Here is a 27,629-nt window from a genome sequence, read left to right on the forward strand (position 1 = left end):
CAATGGTTAGAACATTTTCATTTGAAATTTGGAATGTTCCATGTGACGAAGTGACGCTCGTTGAAAATTAGTCTAAGTTACCAAGTAGAGACAACTTTAAGATGATTAAGATGGAGCAAGTATCCAAATAAATATTTTGTTTTTATTGTAAACATAACTGTATAGAATTCCTTACAATGAAAATTTGACTTTTGTAGTCTCAACTCATATGTTTGTCTTTGTTACTAATAATGGAGTAGCATTAATCTTTACTATTGCTGAAATCATAATGTCTGAACGTTTTAATAGTTAAAATATAATTTTGAAAAGAGACACTGTTCATTTTTAGTTCAACAAAGTAATGTAGAATGAAGGATATGTTTATAAGTGCATCACAGACGGGAAGACATAACTTGGTTACCATGAAGCCCAACTAACAAGATATTTGATCAGTCTCCTCTGGTATACTTTTACATGTTGACCTTTAAGCTTAGTAGGATTTAAAACTTTGCGACTGTGTCTCAAAACGCTGACACCATCTAGACTCATTGGTAACTTTACATCTGTATTGTTATATTAACAATTTGGATGTCAAGTTCTATTTGCCATTTACTTAAGTACAATTATTGTAACATATCAATTTGGGTATCATGTTTAATGTGTGAAGTATTGTTTAATGACAACTTAGACACCAAAATTCATCAGACATGTACAAGTATTGTAAATGAGCAATTTGGACAAATGTTTTGAAGGTATAATTTAGACACAATGTTTCCAGTTCCTAGTACTTACATGCACTGTACTTTGTTTTAGCCCTCCAGTGTAATTATTTTAAAGACAAAAAGTATGCTGTTAATTTGCTTTCCTTGGCCTAACCAATGATATAGGTCTAAATGTACATATGCAGCCTCAAATACATATCTTAACTTGGATTGTACTACCACTTTACAGTCTGCCATTTTGAGAGTCAAAATGCATAATACATGTACAGATACGGTGTGAGTTTCACTGCATTCTTGGACCCAGAACGAAATTCATAGTAACCCACCAGGGAACAATTTCATACAGCCAGTAAACACAGAAACCTGCTAAGCAAAGAAAAGTATTGCTTAATGACAGAAACAGGTTTACACTGTTGCCCCACTCAATTTTTGCTTGGCAATGACGTTTGTCAAGCAGTATTTTCTGCTAAATAGCTTCATGAAATTTGGACCCTGTGATCTGACTCTCAGAATAGTGCAGCCAAGACATGTCATGAGAAGACTTCAGATGAACTGGTTTAATATTCTGTATAGTTCCGCTATCTGTATAGTTTGTAAGTTTTAAAATGAATATATACCTCAGTTTAGGTGGATACATTGTAGACGATTTAGAGAAAAGTAGTAATGGGTTTACATTTAGTGACATTTTCATATACCATAGTAGTTGTATGAATTAGTTATCTGTTTGAAATATTTTAACAAGTTTGTAACAGGGTATTAAACATCGATTGAATGTGGAAATATTTATGGATTCATAACACTTGGTTAACAATTCTAACTAAAATTTTCATAACCCTCCATGAAAAGTTTGTAAAAAACACAAAGGGTAATTCCAGCTTTTTTATCAAGATTTGGGCCAAAACTTACAAAGAATTGCAGGCAAAAATAGAAAAAAATCACAAGGGGTAAGTCCAGCAATTTTATCACATTTTGGGCCAAAATTGCAAAAGATCACAAGGGGCAAGTCCAGCATTTTTATCAAATTTTGACTTTGAATTGAAAAAATCACAAGGGGTAAGTCCAGCATTTTTATCAAATTTTGGGCCAAAATTGAAAAAATCACAAGGGATAAGTCCAGCATTTTTATCAAATTTTGGCTTTGAATTGAAAAAATCACAAGGGGTAAGTCCAGCATTTTATCAAATTTTTGGCCAAAATTGAAAAAATCACAAGGGTTAAGTCCACATGTTTATCAAATTAAGGGCCAAAATTAAGTCCAGCATTTTTATCAAATTTAAGGCCAAAATTGAAAAAATCACAAGGGTATTTCCAGCATTTTTATCAAATTTAGGGCCAAAATTTAAAAAGAGTCACAAGGGGTTAAGTCAATATTTTTAATCATTTTTTTTTGCCAAAATTGTAAAAAATCATAAGTCTATCTTTTTAATCAAATTTTTGGCCCAAACTTAAAAAAATCACAAAGGGTTAGTCCAGCATTTTTATCAAATTTAGGGCCAAAATTTATGAATTCACTTCAGCAATGCTTCCTTTGCATTTTAAACCATAGTAAAAAATACAAATTGGTCAAAATTGGAAGAAATCACAAGGGATATAATAAGGTCAAAGGGTACAGTGCAAGACGCAACAAAACTTTGTATTTTTCTGATGATATAGCTGAGAAACCAAAAATGCGGATCAGCTGTTTAGAGCCCAATTTCATAGAGCTGCTTAAGCACAAAAAGAAGCTATAAGCACAACAAAATTATGCTTATCAGAATATAAAGGTTACCAGCCAGATTACCATACTGCATGTAAAATTTGTGACAGGTATCCTGCTTATTTTTGCTAAGGAGAAAATGTTAAGCATCATTTTCTGCTTCAGCAGCTCTGTGAAATTGGACCCAGCTGATTAGGGGTATGCCTGGATTCTTAAAAAAAAGCACCTACAATAAAAACATTGCATACATCCGTCACACAGTGGAAACTGACACATGTGTACGCACCACGCACATCTCTCAGCAAATGAGGGCGCTGTTTGCATTGATGACATCAAATACAGGGAGTTTAAACATCAACATTGCTTTCCAGCATCTTCAAGATGTCCTTAAACTGCTTAGCGATGGAATCAGAGAGGAGTTGGCTTGAAGATCGTATCCAAACATGAAGAGACGTACTACTTGGAAGTTTGAGATGAAGAAGACTGATGGACCCGTTGACTAGACTCCCACAAGCTATACCTTCATTACCTGAACAAATAAGAAGAAGACATTGATTGGCTGGATATACATTTGATTTGGTGAGCTGGACCCAATTTCATGGCTCTGCTTACCGCTGAATTCTGCGCTTACGATCACCACTCTAAGCTTAAAGGGCAAGCGCCGAATTTCTGCACTAGCTTTGCGAACGAAGAATGACTAATAACGTGGAGTAAACGCAAACAAACCAAAATTCCCAGTCAAACTGTGAAATAATGATTGACATAAGCACGAAATTCCTAGCTTCCACAAGTGCCGATTCTTTCCTTACGGCGAAGGTAAACAGAGCCATGAAATTAGGCCCCAAGTCTGAATAAATTTGCTCAATAGCCCATATGCAGTTCCCAATGTCCCAACGGATGAAATCAAAGCCCCACCAGTAACCATCATGGCGTGCTGATTTTGAAGCAATGCAGTACACAACTATAAAAGTTGGTTGGCACCTGATGTCACCTCCACCTAAATGTGGAGAGAATCGACGTTCTTGTGAAAATACTGTGACAGTTTTTTGCTAGTTTCTCAATAAGTATACACTGCATTAAGCTGATACCTTCACAAGTAACTTTTGTATTTTCATTCAAAATATTCCCTTTTAATCAGTATAAAGTTAACAAAAACCAATCCATCACCAATAACAAGCATTTTGGGTTGGTGTTAGGGTAAAGTCAGTATTTATACAGTAGTGTAGAGTAAAGGGGTCAAATGTAAGGCAGCAGCAGCAGTCCAGCATTCTCCTGCAGAAGAGCAGAGTTCGCTGTCCGGAATGTCAAAACAACAAGCAATAAATATCATAATTTAAAACGAATAAAACAACATGGTTTGTTGACACAATCAAAAGGAAGATTTAGTTCACATTTACTCACCAATTATTTCAACAAGGTGGAGGTTCAGTTCATGGGTCATCAAGGTCATGACCTTTGACATTGTGACAGCTGGGCTGACATCGGCATCTAACTTGCAATCATGGGTTTGTCGTTGCCACTGCTCACCAAAGTCAGACGTTTGGAGTTTCAGCGGTCTGTCAGAGAAAACAGTCAGAGTTACAGTGAATACAGAAAACAGGTCCCAAATTTGGGGGTGGGGTAAATCAACAAGAACGCAGGAATTGAAGTGCAGAACCTTTACCATGGGCAGCGCGCCGTAACGATACCTCTCGTCACTAACCCCTGGGAGGGATGTACTGGGAAACGACGCTGATTGGCTCAGGAAAATGGGTAAGCATTAGAAGTCAAGTGCGTGCGCGCATAGTTTTAAGATATTTTAATGTTTATCACGACCATGTTTTTTTATGACACAAACACGTTTTTTTAAAACAAAAACAAAAAAATTCTTTAAAACGAAAGACATGCGTGCGCGCGTAGAAAAGACAGAATATACGCTCATTTATGGCTCATGTAAATGTACTAGCATATAGCACATCTAAATTTGCCAATTCCAGGGGGTATGATCGAGCAAGGCATGCTAGGAAAAAAGTGGCGCGACGAGATCGATAACCCTTTTGGAACGAGGTTGGCTTTAGGTTTAATCATGGTTCTATATCCCCTTGAGTAGTGCCCCCTGCAGGATTTGAACCGGACTCTCAGAGCGAGAAAGCAAGGAAAGAAACCAGTACACTAACCCGACCACCCGGATGGATAGTTTTAAGATCATCTTAACAACAACAAACAACAACAACAAACAACAACAACAACAACAACAACAAACAACAACAAACAACAACAACAACAAACAACAACAACACTTGACCTGAGCTGAAGCTTTTTTTGATAAGTAGAAGCCTGGGTTTGGGATCTTCAAAATATTTTTGGTTTTTTTACCTCACGAGGCAGAGTGAAAACTTCAAGGTGACAGTTGATTGGGTCGACAGCCCAAGTAGGGGAGGGCTACACTTACCTGATTTGGACTGTCGACCCAAAATTACTGTCACCTAGGCTGGATTTCACAAAGCACTAAAATTCATCTTGTGATGAGTTGTCAGTATCACCATAGTAATTTGTATTGTGACGTCAGACTTTGCTTAGCAGTTAAGATTGATTCACAGTTAGGATCTTTTTTAAATCAGCCCCAGGGGAACCTGCTCTGTGGGCGGTGCAGGGCGGGCCTACCCAGAACTAAACATTTTCACCCAACACTCTCAGCAAAATACACTGCGCTGCCCAGCACAGATTTGCCCCAGATTGCACTTCAGCAATGATGACCCCATATCTAAACATGAATGGATGGGTTGAACCTCTCACCCTTGGTGGACTGAAACGGACGTAAAGCCCACCACTAAAATTGGTCTAGCTACAACACCGAGGGTTACCCCCCGATGTTCGCTGATTGAGTGCAACACCTACCTTAAGAGGTCACTGACGAGGATGGGAGAACTAAAGAAGAGTCTACGATTTGTCTTGGTGTAATCTTTATAAGATATTTCTCCGCCTAGCCTCATGGTCTGGGCCGAAGAGACACAGTTCAGCTCTGCAGTTAGAATCCCTGTTGTATTTGGCTCGATGGTTTCTTTGGACAGAGAATTGGCCGTAGAATTTGTACATACCTGACGGGGAAAAAAGAAACGGTTTGTTAACAGGGTTTTATGTCTAACACAAAACACAAAGGTTCACAGATTTACATTTGACTTACACGATTTAAAGATAACCGTAACTAAAAAACTTGCTCTCTGATTTTTACTTTTTTTTCTAAAAAACTTGGTCGACTAATGAAGCTGAAACTTCTACAGGTAAATTATATACACTCATTTACAGTGAGTAGGGATTCATGTAATGCCCACAAACTTTATTAACTAAAATGATCCATGGTATAACTGTAGAAAATTGTGAATGGCATCATATTCCAATCCTAGCAGGGCCTTAGTCTACAAAGAACGATGTCAGACTTAAACGTCTATAATTTGCAGCACCAAAGCAAGATTTTTGAAGAATTACTCAGTTATAATAAATTGTTGCCCTACCTTCAAATTAGATGAAATATCAAGTTTAATGTTAACTCCAGTCACCGTCTCTTTGGGATTTGGATTTGTAACGTTAAACACCAAACCCAAAGCATCTGGTTTCCAGACTTTAAGTAGAGTCACACCCAGTGAGGTATCCTGGCATAGATGAATTCTCTCACTAGCTCTTGGGTAGTCCGACCAATCCAGCGGGACGCTGATCGGTAAGTCATCTGCAAGTCTCGTGAAGGGAGAGTCCCCTACGCTTGAGCCCAAGATTGAGATTTCCGTAGTTGTTGGCGTTTTCAAGGTGGGGTTGTCTCCGGGATTCAACTGATCCTTTGACTCCATGAGGTTCAAACCAGATTTATTATTTGATAACGAAGAGAGGTCTCCGTGAGTGGTAAGATTAGGATTGGCGTTACTAGCGAGACATTCCTCCTCGGAAATTTCTGAAGATTGGTTCATCCTTTCTCCATGTCCCTCCTTAGTTTCCGTCACAGAAATATTGTCATTATTTCTTGTTAAACTGTTGGCAGAGTCATCATTGAAATCTTTAAACTCTTCATACATGCTTTGTTGTTTAGCCCCAAGACCCTGTGTCAGCCCCTGAACATTATCAGTTTTCCTCTGTTCTAAATCTTCAGTCCCATTAACGGAAATATTTCCATTGTTTATGTCATGGTGGATGACATTGTCTTTAATGAGTTGATTTTGTTGACATGCGGTTTGTTTTTTTGTGGGTTGATTCAATTCTGTTCGGTTTACAAAGACATTTTCTTGCTCGTCAGAAAAACCTTCTATAAGTTTATTTGTCCCTCCATGGGATGGATTTATATTATTAATTTCCATGTTCTGCACTCCGTGTGATGCCAACTGGACATTCAAAGGATCTGGATGGCGAAATGTGGAGTCCTGTTCTGATAATGTGAGTAAATCAGGCAAACTTTTATCCATATGAAATTGATCTGCATTTGAGGAATGTGACGCTGATGCTTGATGTGTGGCTCCTGAAAGTTGCGGTTTTCTGTCCAGAGGTTGCTAAAAAATTGAAACAAAAATACAAAATATAAATACATCACTGGTGTCACAAACAGGGGTATTCTGTTTTTTGTTTACATACACTAGGCCTACCTTTCCCAGTTTGTTTGTTTGTTTGTTTGTTAACTTGCTTGTAGTACATGGGACCTATAGCTCAATTTTCCATCTAAAGGACAAAGCATCAAAGGTACAGTTTTTTTTTTAAGGTTTTTTTCTATGCAAGGCATGAAGGCCACTTCAAGGTGTGGGCTACAATAGTTGCCACCTACTCCTAGGGCTGAAACAGGGTTACCCCTTTTACAGTCCATACGGATGTAGGCTTGGGTATCATCAGTTCGAAGCCTGGCCGGTAAAACACTACCTCCCCAATTTTCGGAGCAAGTGTCACGACTGGGATATGCACCCACACTCTGCTGATCAAACACTTGAGCTTGAATCCGGTGCTCTTTACCACTCGGCCATGACACACCACAAGATAATAAGTGCTACGTAAGACCTGGACATGAGCACACACTCTGCTGATCAGAAACACCAGAGCTTACGCCTTGTGACAACACAATAACCAGTGATGGTCCTTCAAACTATAACCACAATGTGCTCTAAGGAGGAGGGGGCGGGGCAAGGGGATTGAAGGAAGAGGGTGGCTGTACCTTACTACTGCTTGTTGTCATTGTCTTCTGTAGTCCTCCAAACAAAGCCTTGGCAAGTTCCTTCTTCCGATTTTCTTCCGGTGACCCAACGTCTGCTGCTGATGAGGTTGTTACTCCTACAGCTGTAGCTGAACTTAACTGTGGAAACGAAAATGCATTATACATGAAGACTTCAACTCAATTGGTCATCGAAGTTGCAAGAAAATAATGAAAAAAAAAAACAATTGTTGCACAAACTTGTGTCATGTGTGTGCTTTCAGATGGCTAAAGTCTTTAAATATTTGAGTGAGAAATTACCTCTTTCTCAAAAAATACGTTACCACAGAGGTACCACATTGTTTCTCACAATGTTTTATACTACCAACAGCTCTCCATTACTCATTACCAAGTAAGTTTTTATGCTAATAATTAGTTAGCTTCCCAATAGGCATTGAATTTGAACTTTTGACTGATGCAAAAATTTCTCTTTGGAATGTACAAATCCATTTGGTGTTTTTTTGCTCTGAAAGAGTTATATTTGACACCGTTTCAACAGAGTACAGTTTTGTAACTTTTCTCGTACTTTCCTGAGGACTCTATTCGAGAATGAGTACCTGACAAAACTCAACTTGGCCTTGGAGCCCCTCGTTAAAGTCAGTGGACACTATTGGTAATTGTCAAAGACTAGCCTTCACAGTTGGTGTATCTCAACATAAGCATAAAATAACAAACCTGTGAAAATTTTAGCTCAATCGGTCATCGAACTTGCGAGATAATAATGAAAGAAAAAAACACCCTTGTCACACGAAGTTGTGTGCGTTTAGATGGTTGATTTCAAGACCTCAAGCTCTAAATCTGAGGTCTCTAAATCAAATTTGTGGAAAATTACGTCTTTGTCTAAAACTATGGCACTTCAGAGGGAGCCGTTTCTCACAATGTTTTGTATCATCAACCTCCCCCCATTACTCTTCACCAAGTACGGTTTTATGCTAATAATTACTTTGAGTAATTACCAATAGTGTCCACTGCCTTTAAAACTACAAAAACTGAATTGATCAACCAACCTGGACAGTTGGAGCGACGCCTCTGCTTGGGCTGCTGGGTGTGGCTTGGCTGGATGAGGGGAGTGGCCTGTGACCTCCTTGAGAATGTGGCTGTGTCTTTGCATCCGATGACGTCTTAGTGTACCCTTTCTGTCCCCAGACTCTCTTTACACCCTGTAGCTTCAGACCTGATGAACTTCAAGGAGGATCAATGAGAAGTCAGTCGCAGAGTTAAGATGGAAAAAAGGATTGTTGGTCAGTGGTGCTATGAAATGTTATTTCGAGTTTAACTGGACAAACAAAATACAGTGGAACCAAAGACATGTTTGAGTGAGCTCTTTTAAAGCTGGACACACCACGTGAAACACTTTGCTCCTCTACTCGCCTGCAACCCGTCAACAAAATGAAATGATAATTTTTACCAAATGAAAAGTAGACTGAATACTGGGCACACACACAATCTACAACTTTGTCATAAAATTGTTACAGCAATCCAGAATGTCCTTATACTAGAGGTAAATTGAGTTTGTGTTTTTTAAACATTTTCCCATTTTTTGCCTATTGATCTAATCAGCAAAAGCAACATCCATGTATTTTAAATGTTAAAGCTCCCTTTCATGGTCAGGTTTAACAGATTCATATTCGACCAATCAAAATTGGATGTAGACTGGACTCTGTCCAGCCACAATCGACGGCTTTGGTTGTAGACTGGTCTTGTATGGGGCAATTTTGCAGAATGTTAAACGCCTTATCTTTATAGCCTTTGTAGCCACTGGGGCTGATTTCACAAAACAATCAAATTCATCGCAAGACAAATTGTCTGTATTACCATAGTGATTTGTATTGTGTCATCACACTTTACTTAGCAACTACGATTGATTTGCCGTTACATTCAATCTAAGTTCTTTGTGAAATCGGCCCCCTGCTGAAGTAAACACGGTACAACAATACCTACCTCTCTGACGGTCTGGGCTCAGCACTGTTCCCTGACGCACCAGAGCTCAGTGAAGGTTCTGGGGAGGAGGTTGACTTGATTGTAGTTCTACCCTCTGGGGTAGAGGTTGAGACAGTGTGACCGCTCACCATGGACGATGTCGGGCTTCGGTACGGCACGAAATTGAGTCCAGCGAACTGAGGTTGTAAAACTTAAGGACAACGGATATAATAATCAAATGTATTTGGTTTAATTGGTTAATGATTTATTGTATTTAATTTGTAACAAATACTAATTCTATTTTGGATATTATTTCCTCTAAAGATTTGAGAACTTGAAGAAGAATAAAGGAAGATTTCCAGATATAACTGCAGACGTTACTACTGTAATCTCATTGCACAAACCACACTAAACTTTATCTTTAACTTAACTAAAAGTTCTGATTAAAAACCAGTGATCCACCTTACAGTTTCACAACTGCTATGTTGGGCAGACCCAACAACTTGTCTTGACTTCTCTTTGACCTTATTTCACCAAATAGACTTTGCAATAGACTTTGCAAGTCTCACAGGTGTTCAAATATTTTTGGGACCACTTTTCTCCACGTCCATTGCTTTAAAGGCAAGGTATACTTTTTTTGAGCAGTTTGATTGTCTTAATCTTATATAAATGTATATGTATACAATAAAACTAATGTGGTTTATATTGATATGTGAACATTTCATTACTCAAGGTAGTCACGTTTTTTAGATATCGCTAAAAATCAAGAGCAAATAAGTCCCTGCAGGTAAAATAATCCATAATAGGCAAACAAAAACGGAGAAGCGCTACTGACAGTAACACTTTTCATATTCAAACTTTGGGGCATATATCCATTTATTGTAAGAGTGATTAAAAAACGTATAACTTTCCTAAAAAAGGAGACAAACTCGCACACTTTAACAGGTCCCAATATTTGAATCTGTGAGAGACTTGCACTAGTCTCTGATCTCACATCTGAGTCAGCCAGGAATTCTACTTCACACTGGTGCACAGAGTCTTCGATCTTTACCTTGTGTGGTATCCTGTTTCTCAGCATGGCGTTGCTGTTTAGGTTTGTAAGGTGCCACTCCTTGGGATAAGGCGTCCGAGACGTACTGATCCAAGAATGATAGACTCCAATCAAACTATACACAAAAATCAATCTAGATTGATCAATATTGAGTAATCACTTAATCAATAAAGTATTCAATCAATGTATTGAGTTTTACGGCAATACCCTTTACACAGGTAACAAAGACTTGGTACCATACGAAGTATTAATAATAATTAGAAGACTTGTAATGCGCACGTATTCACCCTGCTGGGTGTTCAAGGCGCAGTAAAAACCAACAGCAAACAAAAAAAAACAGAAAAAGAAAAACAGACACAACAAAATTAGCCCTTGAAAACTTGTGACATAAGATACTAGGCTAGCATTGGGTGCAGGGGCGTCTTCTGTTTGTACATCTCACAGTGGTACTACAGACTGCAACAAACTCCAATTAGCTTTCAGGAATAACCTCATCACCACTTGAGAAGTGGATCAAAGAGCTGGGCCCAATTTCATGGCTCTGCTTACCGTGAGCACGGAATCGGCGCTTACGGAAGCAGGGAATTCTGTGCTTACGGAAGGCGTATTTCACGGGTTAGAGGCGAATTTTGGCTTCTGCGCTTGTGTACTCTGCGTTACTAGACATTCGAGGCTAGCGCAGAAATTCCGCGCTTGCACATAAGCGGGGAATCTAGATTGTAAGCGCAGAATTCGGCGGTAAGCAGAGCCATGAAATTGGGCCAAGGACTCATTTGCATCCTGAGAATATAAACCCTGTTTTTTTTTTCACCAGGCAAACATGAACAAGTCTCAATTCAGATAGATAGGTTCTGAAAATTCTCAACTCGCTTTACCCCTTCCCTAAGAAAACAATCATCAAACAAATATCAACAACAAAAAACATCAAGAAGGAACAAAGTTTAATTTGTCTGCAAAACACTCAAATAAGAAAAACAAATCATAGAACAGTAGCAACAAAAAGGAAATAAATCGATCACTTTATACCTGCAGTTCATCAGATGATGTCCATGGGTGAGCTTCAGTCATCAAGTCTACGCTATTGCACAATTTCTGTAACTCAAATGCTCTCTGTAACCGTGAAGACAAATCGTTATTATTTGGTTTCACTATTTCACCCATGAATGACAAACACTGAATTTACATTTTTTGTACATGTTTCCCAACTGTTACAATAACAACTGTTTCTTGAGAATTGTATCATGTCATATTAAACATTTTCTTCATGCAAGAGTCGACCTCCGATCATCAACAGATATGAAACTGGTAGAGATAAGAACTAAAAGATCATGGGGAATGGGAGACTTTCTGGGACGATAGAGGGCAGCAGACTTACCGGGTAAATCCATTGTTTTCAGAATTATGCGCATGTTCAGAACTACGTAAACAATGGAAATTTACCCGGTATGTCTGCTTCCACCTAGCGTTGGAAAGTCTCCTATAGGGCCTAGTTGCTTTAGCAGCCCCTCATCTCTGCAATTATTTACCATCACCATTGAGGTCATGCTCCAGCATATCAGCATTTAAGAGACAACTTTAAATGGTTTCTTAAATAAAATGTTTGTTTTTTTGTTTTCAGGATTTTCTTGTTGGCACCTTGGAGCATTTGTAATGAATATGTGCGCCCATAAGATGAGAAAATAGAACTAGCTGTTGCAAACAACTTACCAGCCAAACAGACTTATGGTATAAATGCAAACAAAACTTAATGGCCTGAAGTTTCGCCCCTACATGTAGCAGTTTTTCTTGAAGAAAGAAACATCAGGCCAGTAACAACTATTTTTTTTTGTATTGTTATTATTTTTACCTGTCTAAGCTGCATTGATGGTCCTACCAGACACGTCTCGATCACCCTCTGTACATCAGCCGTGACACCGCCACCCCTCCCTACCACCTTGGTCAACGCCCCCATCACCCATATCTCTAAGTCTTCATCTAGTCTCCTCTCAAGGTGTGAACAAAGAGTTGCAAGGATTTCCGAGGCTGGTGGCGCAGTGTCTAGGTCAGAAAACTCACCGAGTATCTGATTCAGAAATAAGAATATAGCTGTAAGAATGTGTCTTTTTAAAAATTTACAAGTACTGCTAAAAGGTTAACTTTTTCGTATTTGTTGCTCACACCTCATGAATAGAACTCTAGAGAAAGCATAAATCAATTTCACATAATATTACATATTTTCATTGGAGACTAATATATCATTATTAATGAATTGAATAAAATGTTCATTTATTCTTTTGATGAACAGAATAATTCTATCAGGTTTTCAGGTTGGTTCAGTGGTTTCTTTCCTGCATTTCTCTAGACCCCGGTTTAGAGTCCCGGACTAGAGCTTTGCAAGTGGAGTGGGTGTACAGTCCCAACCTGATTGGTGGGTGTTCTCTATTTGTGAAAAGCAAAATGTCAACTGTTTGTGTATTGACTTGAAGTGTAACAAAAGTCTGACCATTCAAAATCATCCACTGTCCAGTAGATTTTTTTAAGTTTCAAATCTGACTTACCCAACAGCCAATTTTCAAGAGTTTATGTGAGGTGTTATTCTTGGTGAGGAGTGGCAGGTATAACTGAAGGGCGTGGCTTCCAATGTGAGAGCTACATCTGGATTCTGTAAAATAATAAAACCGAACGGGAGAGTTCAAATGGTGATTGCAAGATGTGTCTAACAATCATGTAACAATAGACCTTATGCATTGATGTCATCCAGCCGCCATCTTTGAGGTCAAACGGTGACAAAACGATCGAAGAGCACATAGATTGGCCAATGAACAACCTCCTTTTGAACTCAAGGTGAGGGCGCCGTACTGAAATGACGTCATGTGCATAAGATCTATTTATTTGTATTATAACATCATACTTTACTTAGCAACTATGATTTTTTTGCAGTTGAGATCAATCTTAGCTCTTTGTGAAGTCTGTCTCTGGACCCTCACTACAAGATGGAGAAGTCTCTGGATGGGTGTTATACAAGGATGCTTGGGGTGGCCCTGAACATCTCATAATGTAGACCTCAATGCTGGCATGCCGAAGATGACAAAAAAGATCCGCCAATACCCTCTCAAGCTTGCAGGGCACTGCGTCCGTAACATTGTAACATGTAGCTAGGCCAACCATAGATTTGATAGCCCTAATGTCGGCAGTCTCCTCTATAGATGAAACATTAAATAATAAGCCTACCTTTTGATATTGCACTAATGATGTGGTTGACGACGTTATCAGGCGCTTCGTCAGTAATAGTAACTAATCGGGTCATGGTGTTCAGATACCACATTACTGACGGCTGAAATGTTTAGAAGTCGTTAAAGAATTCTCATACAATTGTTCATCCTGACATTTACTTTGGGAAAAAAAAGGAAACAAATTATTTCATAGAGCTGCTTTATCACAAAAAATATTGTGCTTCTTGGATACCAAAAAAAAGTATGATTTCAGAGTGGTACAAGAACATCCTCTTGATGGAAGACAATTTTTTCCAAGTTAAGCAGCTCAGATTGCAAGCATCTGACCAAAAGGTGACCATTTTTAAAACTCTCTAAATAAAGCACTTTCTGGGAAAAATTACTTGAAAAAAAATGTAAAACACTTCTAAACAAACAACAAAACTGTTCACAATTGTTTATTATAGTTTCTTTTTGTCCAAGGGTGGACTCCGCCTCAGTTATCTAAACCTCTCCCCCCCCCTCCAAATAAGAAGAACAATACAAACCCTGAACAAACCCCAAGTCAACTTTGGGGACCGACCATTTGACACCCTTAAAACAAACATTTGGGGACCATTATGTATGGGTGAATGCAAACACCCAAACATCCATACAAAACATACAGTTAAACAAAAAAGCAAAAAAAAAACATCCCCACTACACAATTTTTCTTTTTTTTAATAATCCCAGGGGCTTCTTATTTATTACACAATTTCAATCATAACAATTATAACAATAATACCGACATTTATTTCACAAAGGATATCTTTCAGTGAGCTGGATGATTTTTGACAATAGATCCTGCCTGGTAAACATCTCCCTGGTATCCATCAGTACCGTCAACAGCTTCTCACAAATCACTTCAACGTTGGACATGGTTGTCATTTGGAACAAAAGATCTAAAGTCTGTCATAAAATAAAATAAAAAATTAAATGGAACAAGATCACAATAAAACTGTCTACACAAATTAAATCTATAATTAAGAATTTCCCACCTGGGCCCAATTTCATGGTTCTGCTTATCATAAGTAAATAATAAGCCCTTACGGAAGCAGGGAATTCCGCGTTTACGTCAAGCGTATTTCATTGGTTGGCAGGGAATTTGTGCTTGTACGCGTGCTTACTCCACGTAACGAGGCATTCTTCGCTTACACAGCTAGTTCAGACAAATCAGCACTTACACAGTAAGCATAGAATGGTGATTGCAAGTGCAGAATATGGCAGAAAGCAGAGCCATAAAGTAAGGGCCTGATGGTTGACGTGTTGAAAATTTTTGTTTTGGTAAAAAGCAAAAGTTTATAATATCTTTAGAAAAACCAACTTCAAATTGAACATTAAGAACATTCCTGGGATAATCCAAACCAAAGTACAACTGTGTGACCTCAACAGACCTTTAACGCCCCCCTAGTGACCTTCAAAGACCTCCACTGACCTTTAATCGTATAGTATCATCAGCATCCTCCAAGCAGTCGATGACAGTCAGTTGATGCTCTTCCGCACAGCTCGGCAAGACCTTTAAAATTGCACTTAAAGCGCAGATACCTGGATGATAAAATAAGCAGATCCAAAAATGTTCAAACAAACACACAGTTCAGAGAAGGAGGTTGACAAGAATTAGTTTCGCCGCCCCCCCCCCCCACTCCCTCCCCCAAAAAAAATAAAATAAATAAAATAAAATAAAAAAAAGACATGAGGACCTAGGTAAAGCCAATGGCATGGACAAAAAACAGGACCAAGTGTCTTCGTTTCTATAATTTCTTGGCTTTACAGTAATCTGTAAGTACTGGTGGCTAGGTCATCAGGGTGTGGGGTCGAATCCCGGTCATGAAACTTGTGTCCTTGAGCAAAACACTTAACTATAAATACTTCTCATCACCCAGGGGTAAATGGGTACCTGTGAGGGCAGAGTATTTTTTGTGATTGATTTAGCTTCTCGCTCTACAATCTTAGCAGCACAGGCTGTATTCTCCCCAGGGAGCTGAGATGATTTACAAAATGAAACAAATGGCCCAGTAATATGGTTCAAAGTGCACAGATCATTCTTAAGGAATTTCGCTTTATGAGAGTCAACAACTCACACCACTGTAACGAAAGGTTAGAAACTATAAATACTTCTCATCACCCAGGTGTACGGCGGGCAGAAATGGTTCTAGTGATTGATTTAGCTTTGTGGGCTTTACGTGGCAGCATAGGCTGAACACTCTTGAGGGAGCTGAGATGGTTTAAGGAATGAAAAATATGGCCCAGATAATAATGTTTTAAATGCAACGATCATTCTTTTGGAGTGGGCTGTATAAGAGGCATTATCTTTATAACAAAAGGAGGTATTCTTACCCATGTATTTCAGATTATAATTGAAGGATTTGAGGAACTTGCCGATGCACTGAGCGGCTTTTATAAGAAGTGGTTCATTTGGATGAATAGTAGCTACTGTAATGAGACACTCGTATTGCACCGCTGAAAATAATCAAGATATGGAAATATGATAAAATATTGAACAAAAAATCCCATAATCACTACATCATTTGAGAATTAATGATCTTAATATGCGTTTAAGGCCAATGTTTATAACCAAACTATTTTTCCTCTACCATCAGCATGAACATGATCAATCCATTTTTTTTTTAAGTAAAATTAAAATAAAGTGCATGACCAAACCAGAGACCTCACACTGGTATCAGAAGCAATAGCCTTCTTTGCCCCTGGTCATTGCCTTGGTGCCCCTTTATATATTCCGACATGGAAATTGACAATTTCCCCATAGAGGCGTCCTTTCTTCTTGAAGGAGTGTTCAAAAAGCGATTCTTACCGAAAGCAATGTTATGGCTTAGTGAGGCAGACTGCTGGAGAATGTCTTCCAGAATATCGTACATCAAACTGCTGTAGCTAAAAGACAAACATAATAGCGATAATAATCTGCATTCTTTATATTTAAATTCTTCCTGTAATGGGTGCAGTCCATAGCATGTTCCCCAGTTCTCGCCAGTGACCATTAGTACTCAAAATCATTGTTAGCATAAAAACTTACTTGGTAACAGACTATGGAGGACTGTTGATAGTACAAAACATTGTGAGAAACGGCTCCCTCTGAAGTAAAATAGTTTTTGAGAAAGAGGTAATTTTGAAAAAGACTTCAGGCCTGAAGCCTTTTTTAAGGCATCTGAAAGCAAACATATACTGGGATACACCAACTGAGAATACTGGTCTTTGACAATTACTAAACGAGTCCAGTGCCTTTAAGACATCTTTTAAGACTTACTGTATATCTTCAGCACCGAGTCTTGCTAGCATCCTGAGTAGTTTGATTTGCATCCAGGGAGCCGAGACGCCATGGTACTCATACTCAGACGAAAGCTTCCTCTGGAACACCTGTCTGAGTATGGTCACAAGGGGGCGCACTAACTGCTTGTTAGCGGCGGGTTCTTCCTTTAAGATGGAACGAAAAATAAGAACGAGCTTAGGTTCTGTTTCTCACATTTAATTCTGGTGTATATGGGTAATAAACCAAAATGAATATTCTTTATCCCCGATGCAAATTTAACATCAATTAAATGGTTTCCAGTCCCCGCTGCTACAATGTAAACATAGGATTCGAACTGCCTCTATAGTCACCGGGCAATCTCGTTGGTCTAGTTGGTACGCACTGCTCTAGAATTGCAAAGGTCATGGGTTTGAATCTCACCCGAGTAATATGCCTGTGATTTTTTTTCACAGAACTCTGGTAAGTACTGAGTATACAGTGCTAAACACACATTGGTGTGAATGGGTAAAAAAACAAAAAGAATATTCTTTATCCCCGATGCAAATTTAACATTTATTAATTCTAGTTTTGTTAAAAATATTTTTAAAAAATTGGTCAAAAAGCAGGTTTTTACCTTAATAAGATCATTATGAATGTGAAGAGCAGCGCTCATTACTGCCACATCGCGATCACATACTGCCTGCTTAAACAGGTCCTCTGGGTTGGTCACCATGTGTGGAGCTTTCAGGTACAACGAGCGCAGGGCCAAGACTGCCTTCTTCCTCACAAGAGCTCTGTCAAAGGTCAAAGGCAAAAGGTCAGTGGTAAAGAAATGGTCATCAGGTCAACGGTAAAAAGGTGACTCGTAGGGTGAGTTGTACAAGTTCCTAAAACAAAATGAAACCTTTTGCAACTTGGCACTTTCAAACAGTTGTGAAGGTTGGTGTGGAGGTATCTTTCCTTCACCGTCTTCATCTAAGACCCCGGCTCGAATCAGGTCGGGGCACTATGTGGATTGGGTGTTCAGTCCCTACAAGTACCTGCTGACTGTGTGGGTTTTAAATAATAATAATAATAAATAATAACAGTATTTATAAAGCGCCAAATTGCCAAAGGATACAAGGCGCTGAGAAGGAAAGAAGAGGGAAAAAGACAGAACAAAGATAAAGACGACCAGCTACGAAGAGGCAAAAAGGTGGGTTTTGAGAGCACGTTTGAAGGCTGGGACACTGTTAGAGCTTCTGGTTAGGGTAGGTAGAGAATTCCATAGTCGGGGAGCAGCAATTGAAAATGCCCTATCACCTGCAAGTTTATGGGTTTTGTGAACTGATAGGGATTTACCAGTAGTAGAGCGAAGAGAGTATGAAGATGTCTGGAGTGAAAGGAGAGAGGAGAGATAATCTGGGGCACAGTGATTGAGGGATTTATATGTGTGGACCATTGTACGGAATTGAATGCGTTGGGCAACTGGAAGCCAGTGTAATTGCTTGAGAAGTGGAGATGAGTGAGTGAATTTGGGCAGCTTAAAGATAAGTCTGACACAGCGGTTTTGGAGCCGTTGAAGGCGGGAAACATCTTTCTGTGAAACGCCATTCAGGAGGCAGCAGCCATAGTCCAGCTTGGACAGAATTAGGGCACGGACAGCATTATGGCAGGCGCTGAAATCAAGAAACCTCCTGATACGACTTAGGTTGCGTATATGCCAGTTTTCCATGGAACAGTTCTCTGGCGCTTACCACCCACATCTGCAACTTAAACTTCCTTCCTCATCTTCTCTCCATTTGGTTCTAGGCTATTTTTTACAGTGAATAAGTTTTGCTTTTCTGAGAGACTTTGGCTTCACAACCAGAATAAATTAGATTAATCGAAATGTAAAACAATAACGGCATCATGAATAAAAGATAGGAAAGCCCCTGCAAGCATAACTTGAGTCACAACTACTCACTTCGGATGTTTGAGTTTCTCTTCCACCAATGGGAGGACAGCAGGGACCATCTCTGAGCCAATCAGCTTGCAGACGGCGCTCAGCGCCATGCAGTTGTGCAACATGTTGGTGCTGGATAGATCTCGCTGGATTGTGTTGACGAGGAGGAGTATTAACTCATGATCCTCGTGGAGAAACAGGGAGATTGCCAAGTAACCTTCAAGGAGGAAAAAACAAAGATGAAGTGACGAGATGCTAGAGTTTAGATTGGTTGCCTGAAAATTATTCACTCAAACCGTCTCCTCATGAAGACAAGTTTCAATTCAAGAAAATTCTCAAGAGATGACCGCTTTCTTGTTTTTTTTTTTTTTTTGAGGGGGGGTTTCAACCTCTTGTGGTTAAACCAGCCTCCCCCCCCCCCTTCGTCTCCTCCTTCATCCTTCATCATTCATCCCTGGCTTTGTCTGTGTAAATTATGTTGCTGTCTCTTTACATCCTCTTTTGTCTTCACTATTTTGGTTTTACCAGTACACCTGCAATATGTTTGTTGTGTTGTCATCAAGCTTTCAAGAAAAGACTCTGCTGAGGTAAAAAAGGTCAGGACTACTATTATTTTGCATTTGACACATGTGTCACCATAGGTCCCTTTGGTTGGTAAGCAGTTTGCACCAGCTTATTGTATTTCCTTATAAACTTGTTAAAGCCATTACACACTCTCGGTAAACAGTATTTTCCAAGTCCCACACCTCGTGTATCACAACTTCTATATAAAATAACAAACCTGTGAAAATTTAGGCTCAATCGGTCATCGGAGTCGGGAGAAAATAATGGGAAAACCCACTCTTGTTTCCGCACGTTTCGCCGTGTCATGACATGTGTTTAAAATAAATCCGTAATTCTCGCTATCGAGAATTTATATTGTTTTACTGTTTTCTCAAAAAGTAAAGCATTTCATGGACTAATATTTCAAGAGAAGTCTTTTACCATTACCTTCAGTAAAGCCTGTAAGTTATTTGTAAATCTGTGAACTTTTGGGTTTTTTTCTGTACCGAAAGTGTATAATGGCTTTAAGTCTTTAAATTTGTATCCAATGATTCAGTTTGGAGGAATCAAATTTTGCTTCTGCTCCCTTTGTTCTTCATTCTACTTACCGACACGCTTGGTAGCCAGTGAGCCTTGCTGGGCAAGTTTAATGGCGTGAATATAACTGAACGAAGCACTGTAGCCCAGAACCTCACAGTAAATGATCCGAACCAAAAACTCCTTCACTTTGATCTGAAGTGGAAGAATAAAGCACAAGAATGTCTTTCGAGAAATGGTTTCATTCAATTTTGCATTCCACACTGTTTTACAGTATTTATCCGGTAGTTTTCCAGTGCTTTTCGATAGTTTTCCGGTGTAATTTTCTTGTATTTTTTCCTGTGTTTTAATGAATTCACGGTATCCAGGAACACCCTTACCACACTTGTATCTGGTTGTTGAAGTTTTAATTTCAGAAGTTCCAACTCCCTCTGAATGGCTTTCTCTTCCTCCTTAAATGCAAAAAATACAAACAAACAAATTTCATTTAAAACACAACAATACATTTCTGCTTCTTGTCAGTTTTAAGCGACGTCCATCATGTCTGTGTGATTTGGTATTATACAACCTCAGACTGGCTCCCTCAAGCTGGGACTTCAACCAACAAAGGCCTATCCCAACGGTTGTTGATATGTTTACTTTGACCTTAGCTACAAAAACAGTAACCCCTGGGAACATTTTGTCAGATACTGTACAATTTCCATTAACCCAACCCTTCCACATTATACATTTTTTAAGATCTGACCTGATAATTGTAATATATTTCAAAATTGGTGATAATTGTAAACCTCAACCAATTCTTCAGACGCAAACCATACTGTAGATTAAAAATATGATTAAAAGTAAACTTTCACCTTTTCAACATTATGCATGCATCAACTTTTTGTAGATTTTTTTAATGTTGGCAATTGGGACTGTATTAAAAAAAATGGGGGATAATTGGGCGATAATTGTAGCATTATCCCATGCTTTATCACAGCTACATAATGCAGTGGTGCACAAACATGTGAACCACTGGAAGCAATTATTATTAAAATAAATGATGCTGAATCTGCTGACCACAACTTTTTAATTTGATGACAAGAGATGAGAATTTACATAGACAGTACCAGTTCAATATCGAATTAGAAATCTGCCCCTCCTACCCCCTCCCCAAACAATGCAAAAGCCTTCCCCTTTTTACCACTAAGAAAATAAGATTAAAACTAAGCGAGTTAGAGGTAATTAAAATATTCTTACAGTTTTTGAACGGGCTTTTCTGATGCTCCGAATGAGGTTGTGAAATCCAGGCGAAACATCCATGTTCCTGGAGCCGATGCTGTTCATAATGAACCCGGACACCGAGGAAAATGTCTTCTCCATCACGTCTGACATGGTCTAACCTTGCCTTTGCAGAAACGACATCACTCAATTTGCGATTAAGTAGTGAAAACAAAAATAAGTTCTGTCAAGATCCTTGTTTACTATCGATGACTAACATTTTATCATTAGCTCATCGTAGCATGAGGATCCGACTAAAACTGTATTGAGACACGTACAAAACATAGTCTGAACACTAGACTGCAACACTCAGTAAAAATCTATTATGTGAACGCTAAGACCATGCAGTTGAAGGAGTTTTGTTGAGCTGTCACCATTGTATGAATACGGAGGATAAATTTGACCTCCCAAGGAAGGATGGATTTATTTTAGATAAAGAATTTTTTATCATAATTTCAGAGGAAAGCGAAGGAGAAGGATCGATCAGAACCAAAACAAACCTTTGATTTTGTTTTATTTGATTGTAAAGAGAATCGGTTTATCAGATTCTTGAATGGTGAGTAAGTTTTTGATCTGACATAAGAGCAGATAATTTGTAAGACTAACTAAGTAAGAGCAGCCAATAAACCGGCTAGGAGGAAAATGACGAGTAACATTTATTTAATTTAACTATGTTTTTCTTTTTTGTCATGTTTGTCCCTACTACTACTAGTACTAGGCTACATATAAATTAAATAATTATATTAATAATATTTTTGTGTAGCCTGCTGTAACAAATAATGGAAATAAGTTTCTGTATGGCGCCACCACTTTTTCATTTGATATGAAATAATATAGTATATCTAATTTACCTCAATGAGATATCCCTTTTGTTTGGTAAAAATGAGTGAAAAAGTGGTGGCGCCATACGGAAAGTTATCCAAATGACGTATCAGATTGCCACTGTCTCGCTCCTCATGACCAAGACCAAAAGTTGACAGTCGGTAACCAGGTCTCGTTTTTTGCAGAATTAATTTACTCAAATCAAATCAACCTTCAGATGACCTTCAGAATCCTGTAGACAGATTTCTCCATGGGAACACAGTGTGACAACAACTCCAAACCTTGAAAACATTAAGTTCTGATTTTAACTCAGCAAGATCTTCAAGATGGATGCGGGTCTACTGCGAGAGAGGGAAGCGTTCCGCAAACGTGCGTTGGCGCAGCCTGTGGTTGAGAAGAGACCAAAGCCATCATCTCAGCAGCAAGCCAAGAGGAAAAGACTCAATGACTCAAGAGCACAAGGTAACGGGGACAGGTTTTTTTTCCATTACATCACCCAGGGCAGGCTCTGGAATTCACTTCCTGAAAACCTCAGGGAAATACATAACATCTCCAGCTTTCAGCAGCAACTCAAGACACACCTGTTCACACTTGCTTTCCATATCACTTGAAATTTCCCTCCTTTCCATCTTGACCGGCGCCTTTAAAAATGCTGTTCAAATAACATTTATCATCATTTCCATGTCTTCAATGTACATTGAAGAATAGCAAGTAAACAAGCTGTTTTGCCAAACACCAAGTCAAAATAGACTATAGATTACACCCTTGTTCAGTTGTTTTAATTCAGCATGCTTCGGCCAAACTCTCAAAATTTGTGACCAGTATGTCCCTCGGTTTTCTAAAGAGAACCATGAATAGAATTTTTTACTTGAATTTTTGAGAAAAGAAAATACTCTGAGCGCAGCAAGTTTAGGCTTTCATAGATTCCACAAGTTTGACAGTTCAGTTCATAGATTCTGATCGATTCAAAACGTCACTGGAAATGATTCCATGGTAGTCTAAGCTGAAAGAATGATATTTGTCATAATCCCACAGCTCGTAGCCATGGGTCTGCTTCAAGCTCCAGCGGACAAAACTACAGAATGATGCAGGGAAGCTCCAAGTATAAATTTGGAGTACTCGCTAAGATTGTGGATCACATGAAGGTAAAAGTGCTGATCATTTCATATAGAGTTTGAAAACAATTTTTTTTAACCCTCCTACTATTTGACCATTCAATATCAGCCACTGTGATTTGAAACAGTGGATACATTATGTCGACCGCAGGGCCGGCCATCCTATGGGGTCACCAATATTCTATACAAAAGGAGTGAACAAATCTCACAAAGGAACAAAACAGTTATACTTCAGGTAATCCCTCCCCTGCAGCTTCCAAGGTTGTATCAGAAACTTGGGTGTGATCCCTGGCTACATGGCAGTTACATTTTGAATGACTTCTGACTGGCACGCCAAACAAAGCCATTGACAAAAATCGGAGACCGCCAACATAGGGCTAGATAACTCAGTTTGTAGAACACTGACATGTTAATCTGGAGGTCGCAGGTTCAAGTTCACTCTAGTCGATTTTGTTTGTTCATATTTCCTTGTGGTTCTTTTCCTTCACACAGCAACGTCATCAGCAAGGCGATACCTTTCCTCTCAGCATAGAAGAAATCCTAGATGAGACAAAACAACTTGACGCAGCTCCCAAGCAGAAGATGTGGCTCATCAATGAGGTAAACTTAGGGACCTTGCTTAGCACAGAAGAATCCTGCTTAGCAGATACAGGCTACCGGCTAAAATGTCATGCAATGTATACTGTGTTTGTGTACTGTTTGGTTCCCAGCTGAAGTACCAATTAGTTGTGACAAGGACCCTTACAAGATCCACTCGGGGAAGATCGATTGCGAAAATTGTTTCAAACATTGTAGTTTGCTTTGGGATATTTTATAAAGATCTTTGGTTTGGTAAAAAAGATGATTTATTGTAAAGATTAAGAGAGGTTTCTAGTAACGCCAGAACATTGTATGAATTTCTCTTTTGAGTAGTGTTGGTTCTGAAAAGAACCAGCGGTTCAGAAACACCACTACTTGAAAGAGATATTCACATGGTGTTCATGGTGTTACCGCACACCTCTCCAAAGTTATATTTCCACCATGCAAAGTTTCAAATCCTACTTATTATTAAGATCTGTGACCTTTTGATTGGCTTTCACTCAGGCTCTTCCGAACAATCCTAAGATTGGAATCGAAGATGGCAAGTACTTCTACAAAGCAACCTTCCATCTAAGGAATCGTAAAGCTTTACTCCGTCTTCTCACCAAGTATGATCAACAAGGTCTTGGCGGGATAATGATGGACGATATTCAGGAGAGCTTACCAAACTATGAGAATTGTATTAAGGTAATTCTGCCTGTCAAGTCCACTTCACAATCAGTTTTATTTTAGTTTGAACAAAGAAAAAATTGACTGGAGCTGGACTTGAACCTGTTGGCGTAGTGGTGTCTTTTCTCGCCTTCCACCTCTAGGACCCCTGTTCCAACCCCACCAAAGGGCATTATGACGACTGGGCTTTCAGTCCCTTCCTGACTTCATGGGTTTCCCTGGAATAGTTCTCTGGGGTTTTCCTCCCACATCTTAAACTGAACCTTCTTTCCTTGTCTTCTCTCCATTGGGTTCGTGGCTAGTACAGTGATGAAGTTCGTTTTTTTTGAGAGTCCCTAGCTTCACAATCAGAATAGTTGAAATAAAATTAAATAAAATTGATGATCATGGCCTGGTGGCTACGAGTGACTGTTTTCAGCATATCAAATCCATCTAATTCCCACATCCAGCAGAACCCATGACAAGCTGGATTTTATAGGATTTTGGAGGTGAGGGAAAGAATCGCCAGTTTTGATTATTACAGTTTTGGAGCCAACTAAGTAAATTTTCTTTCCTCTCCTAGCGACATAGGCTTTTAACCCAAACCAAAAGTAAAACAGGAGCCGAATGTTTTGACCTGTATCGTAACTGAGGCACCCTTTCCTTTCATTTCAGAATCTTGGTGACTTGGTGATCATTATCACCAGGCAAGATAAGAAGAGAGTAGTCTTCTTTAACGACAAGTCTTGCCAGCTTAATGTAGATGAAGGTATGTCAGTGTATGTAGTAACAAATCCAACAACTGAATGTCCTTTGATACAAAGTAGTAACACTTCAGAAAAGTTTTGAAACATGATTTAAACATTGGGAGACAACGCTTCGATCAAACTTCAACAACTGGCATTAGTTGACATGCGCCCTGACATCAGTTTATTGTTGATCTATGATGTTAAGATCTCAATTGACATAGATTCCTAGTGTGTTGAAAGGCAGTAGATTCCATTGGTCATGTTTTTGAACCCAATAATCAACCCTCCTAATCTTTCGTCTCATTTTCCAGCGAGTTGTTTCTACCATTTTCTTTAACAACACAGGTTGTATCTTGTGGCACAACTGTGCAGAGAGCTTACTTTGGACATGATACTGAATGCAGGCATTGCAAGTTTGCATGTAAAAACAAGTTTCAAAACATGATTTAAAAATTGGGAGGCAATACTAAGATCAAACTTTAACTACTGGCAGTAGCTGACATGCACCGACCTGTGCCACAACATGTGTCTACTGTTAATATTTGGCTTAAAGATCTCAATTGACATAGATTCCCTAGTATTGACAGGCAGTAGATTCCACTCATAGAAATAGAACCCGGAGAACGCTTAGCTCGGCCACCCTCTGTGTCGTCTGTGGACGCGGCGTATCGATACCGCGTGATACATGTGTATGGCAAAATGATCATCGCGTCACACGTGTGTATGGCCAAATGAGCATCACGTGACACGCGTGTATGGCAAAATGGCAAGATGTCAGCGCACATAGACCATTTCTAGTGTGTTCATTGGTCAATGATGATGTCATTGTATGAACAAAAATGGCGTATGCGCGTCCATAAAAATGGTCTCACAACGAAACCGCACGCACAATGAGACACTCGGCGTTCTCCGGGTTGTATTTCTATGATTCCATTCCATAGTGGTTCTTTGTAGGAAGGAGATTTTGAGACGGTCCTTTGTTCCTAATGAAGCAATGTTCTGTTATTTAGAATTGAAGGAATTATGGAACACCACAGCGGTAGACTCCATTGATGAGAGTAAAATTGAAGAACATTTGAAGAAACAAGGAATATCCTCCATGGAAGATCTCAGCTTAAAACATGTGAGTATTCAATCAATCAATCAATCAATCAATCAAAAGTCATTTATAACCAAAATCAACATTTGCTTGAAGACAATGACCCACAGTTGAATAGTTGGTGAGCCGGCTGAAACAGGTGAGCTTTAAGGAGTGTCTTGAATGTAGGTCAGCCCTTGTACTCAATTAAATTTCCCTACTTTTTTCAAAGGAACAAATTCCCTGAAAAAAAACTGAAAACAAAATGAGATGGAATTTGTACGGTATAATTTGTACGGTATAATTTGTCCTCAAAAAAACTATTGCATTGAGTAACAGTAAACTACACTTTCTTATCACCTATTCCCTAAATGTTTTGAGTTTTTTTTTAGTTCAATCATTTTTTTTATTTTTTCGACAGGTGCATCAAAGGAAGAAGAGACTAGGTCGGAAAGGACCCAGGAAATTTAAAACGCACAACGATCATTTATCGGGAGTGCTTCAGGATTATACGCAGGATCCCGCAAAACCAAAGTGAAAACTAAACATCAAGGAATGAAGTGATGACTGGACATCCATCATGAACAATTTGGTTCAACATGACCTTAATGTGTATTGGCAAAGAGAACTCAAGACTGGTCCCCTGTCCTAATCCGCAAGGACTGGTATTAGTTTAACAGAACCAGCTATATATTTGGACAAATGTTGGATACAACATACATGTGTAGCAGTACGTACATCCTTATAAGGATGTTTTATATGTAAACATGTATGTACAATTTGACTCTGAAATGAATGCGAAATCAACAGTACACCCATACCACATGACTGTCGGGACCTTTACATCTAGGCTCAAGGCCACTTTCTTGAGTAATTTACAAGCCTCAAAGTGTGACAACAGACTGATGTTCAGGTTATAAAAACTCAAGTTCTGCTGGAGGCCAAGTCATCGGGGTGTGGGTTCAAGTCCCATCTGCGACACTTGTGACCTTGAGCAAGATGCTGTAATTGCTTCTCTTCAACCAGGGGAACTAAATGGCTACCGGTGAGGGTACAGAATATTGATGTAAAAGAGTGGCACTCTGTATACTGATTTGACTGACGATGCTGCATACTCCTATTAGGAGTTGAGATCCTTTAAAGCCGTTGGACCCTTTCGCTGCAGAAAAAAAGTTCACAGATTTAAAAAATAACTTTCAGGGTTTACATAAGGTAATGGTGGAAGACTTCTCTTGAAATATTATTCCATGCTTTACTTTTTGAGAAAACATTAAAACAATATCAATTCTCGATATCGAGAATTACAGATTTATTTAAAACACATCTCATGACACG

The 27,629-nt window shown here is 39.0% G+C and overlaps 2 protein-coding genes across 3 annotated transcripts; one reads left to right on the plus strand and one right to left on the minus strand.

Annotated features, from left to right (window-relative positions):
* Positions 1–1,885: 1,885 nt before the first annotated feature.
* Positions 1,886–21,508, minus strand: LOC117288566 (AP-4 complex subunit epsilon-1-like). The gene is made up of 22 exons (XM_033769473.1): positions 21,283–21,508; positions 20,424–20,495; positions 20,115–20,238; positions 18,985–19,180; positions 17,674–17,833; positions 17,058–17,224; positions 16,608–16,684; positions 16,133–16,255; positions 15,231–15,340; positions 14,565–14,704; positions 13,776–13,885; positions 13,103–13,206; positions 12,412–12,627; positions 11,592–11,675; positions 10,566–10,680; positions 9,536–9,725; positions 8,602–8,776; positions 7,559–7,696; positions 5,889–6,908; positions 5,275–5,474; positions 3,799–3,953; positions 1,886–2,926 (listed from the first exon to the last, which is right to left on the minus strand). The coding sequence occupies exons 1-22, from the start codon at positions 21,415–21,417 to the stop codon at positions 2,745–2,747; spliced, it is 3,993 nt and encodes a 1,330-aa protein (XP_033625364.1). The 5' UTR covers positions 21,418–21,508; the 3' UTR covers positions 1,886–2,744.
* A 170-nt stretch (positions 21,509–21,678) lies between these two features.
* Positions 21,679–27,466, plus strand: LOC117288166 (general transcription factor IIE subunit 2-like). Of its 2 annotated transcripts, none has more exons than XM_033768889.1 (8): positions 21,679–21,859; positions 22,311–22,587; positions 23,161–23,270; positions 23,733–23,840; positions 24,324–24,506; positions 25,143–25,236; positions 26,227–26,339; positions 26,716–27,466. In XM_033768889.1, exons 2-8 carry the CDS (start codon positions 22,452–22,454, stop codon positions 26,830–26,832), a joined length of 861 nt encoding a protein of 286 aa, XP_033624780.1. In that variant the 5' UTR covers positions 21,679–21,859; positions 22,311–22,451; the 3' UTR covers positions 26,833–27,466. The 2 variants fall into 2 exon arrangements, with proteins under 2 accessions (XP_033624780.1, XP_033624781.1); XM_033768890.1 differs by having other exon boundaries at positions 22,343–22,587.
* Positions 27,467–27,629: the final 163 nt, after the last annotated feature.

The sequence above is a fragment of the Asterias rubens genome, chromosome 3 (genome assembly GCF_902459465.1).
Source record: "Asterias rubens chromosome 3, eAstRub1.3, whole genome shotgun sequence".
NCBI classification, from domain to species: Eukaryota; Metazoa; Echinodermata; class Asteroidea; order Forcipulatida; family Asteriidae; genus Asterias; species Asterias rubens.

Coding starts and splice junctions, on each gene's coding strand:
- LOC117288566 (XM_033769473.1), bottom strand. CDS start 21,417: ATGTCAGACGTGATGGAGAAGACATTTTCCTCGGTGTCCGGGTTCATT. Junction 14,705..15,230: donor ATGATACTATACGATTAAAG/GTCAGTGGAGGT, acceptor ATTTTATGACAG/ACTTTAGATCTTTTGTTCCA. Junction 6,909..7,558: donor TGACAACAAGCAGTAGTAAG/GTACAGCCACCC, acceptor TCAATTTTTTAG/CAACCTCTGGACAGAAAACC.
- LOC117288166 (XM_033768889.1), top strand. CDS start 22,452: ATGGATGCGGGTCTACTGCGAGAGAGGGAAGCGTTCCGCAAACGTGCG. Junction 22,588..23,160: donor CAATGACTCAAGAGCACAAG/GTAACGGGGACA, acceptor ATAATCCCACAG/CTCGTAGCCATGGGTCTGCT. Junction 25,237..26,226: donor CCAGCTTAATGTAGATGAAG/GTATGTCAGTGT, acceptor TCTGTTATTTAG/AATTGAAGGAATTATGGAAC.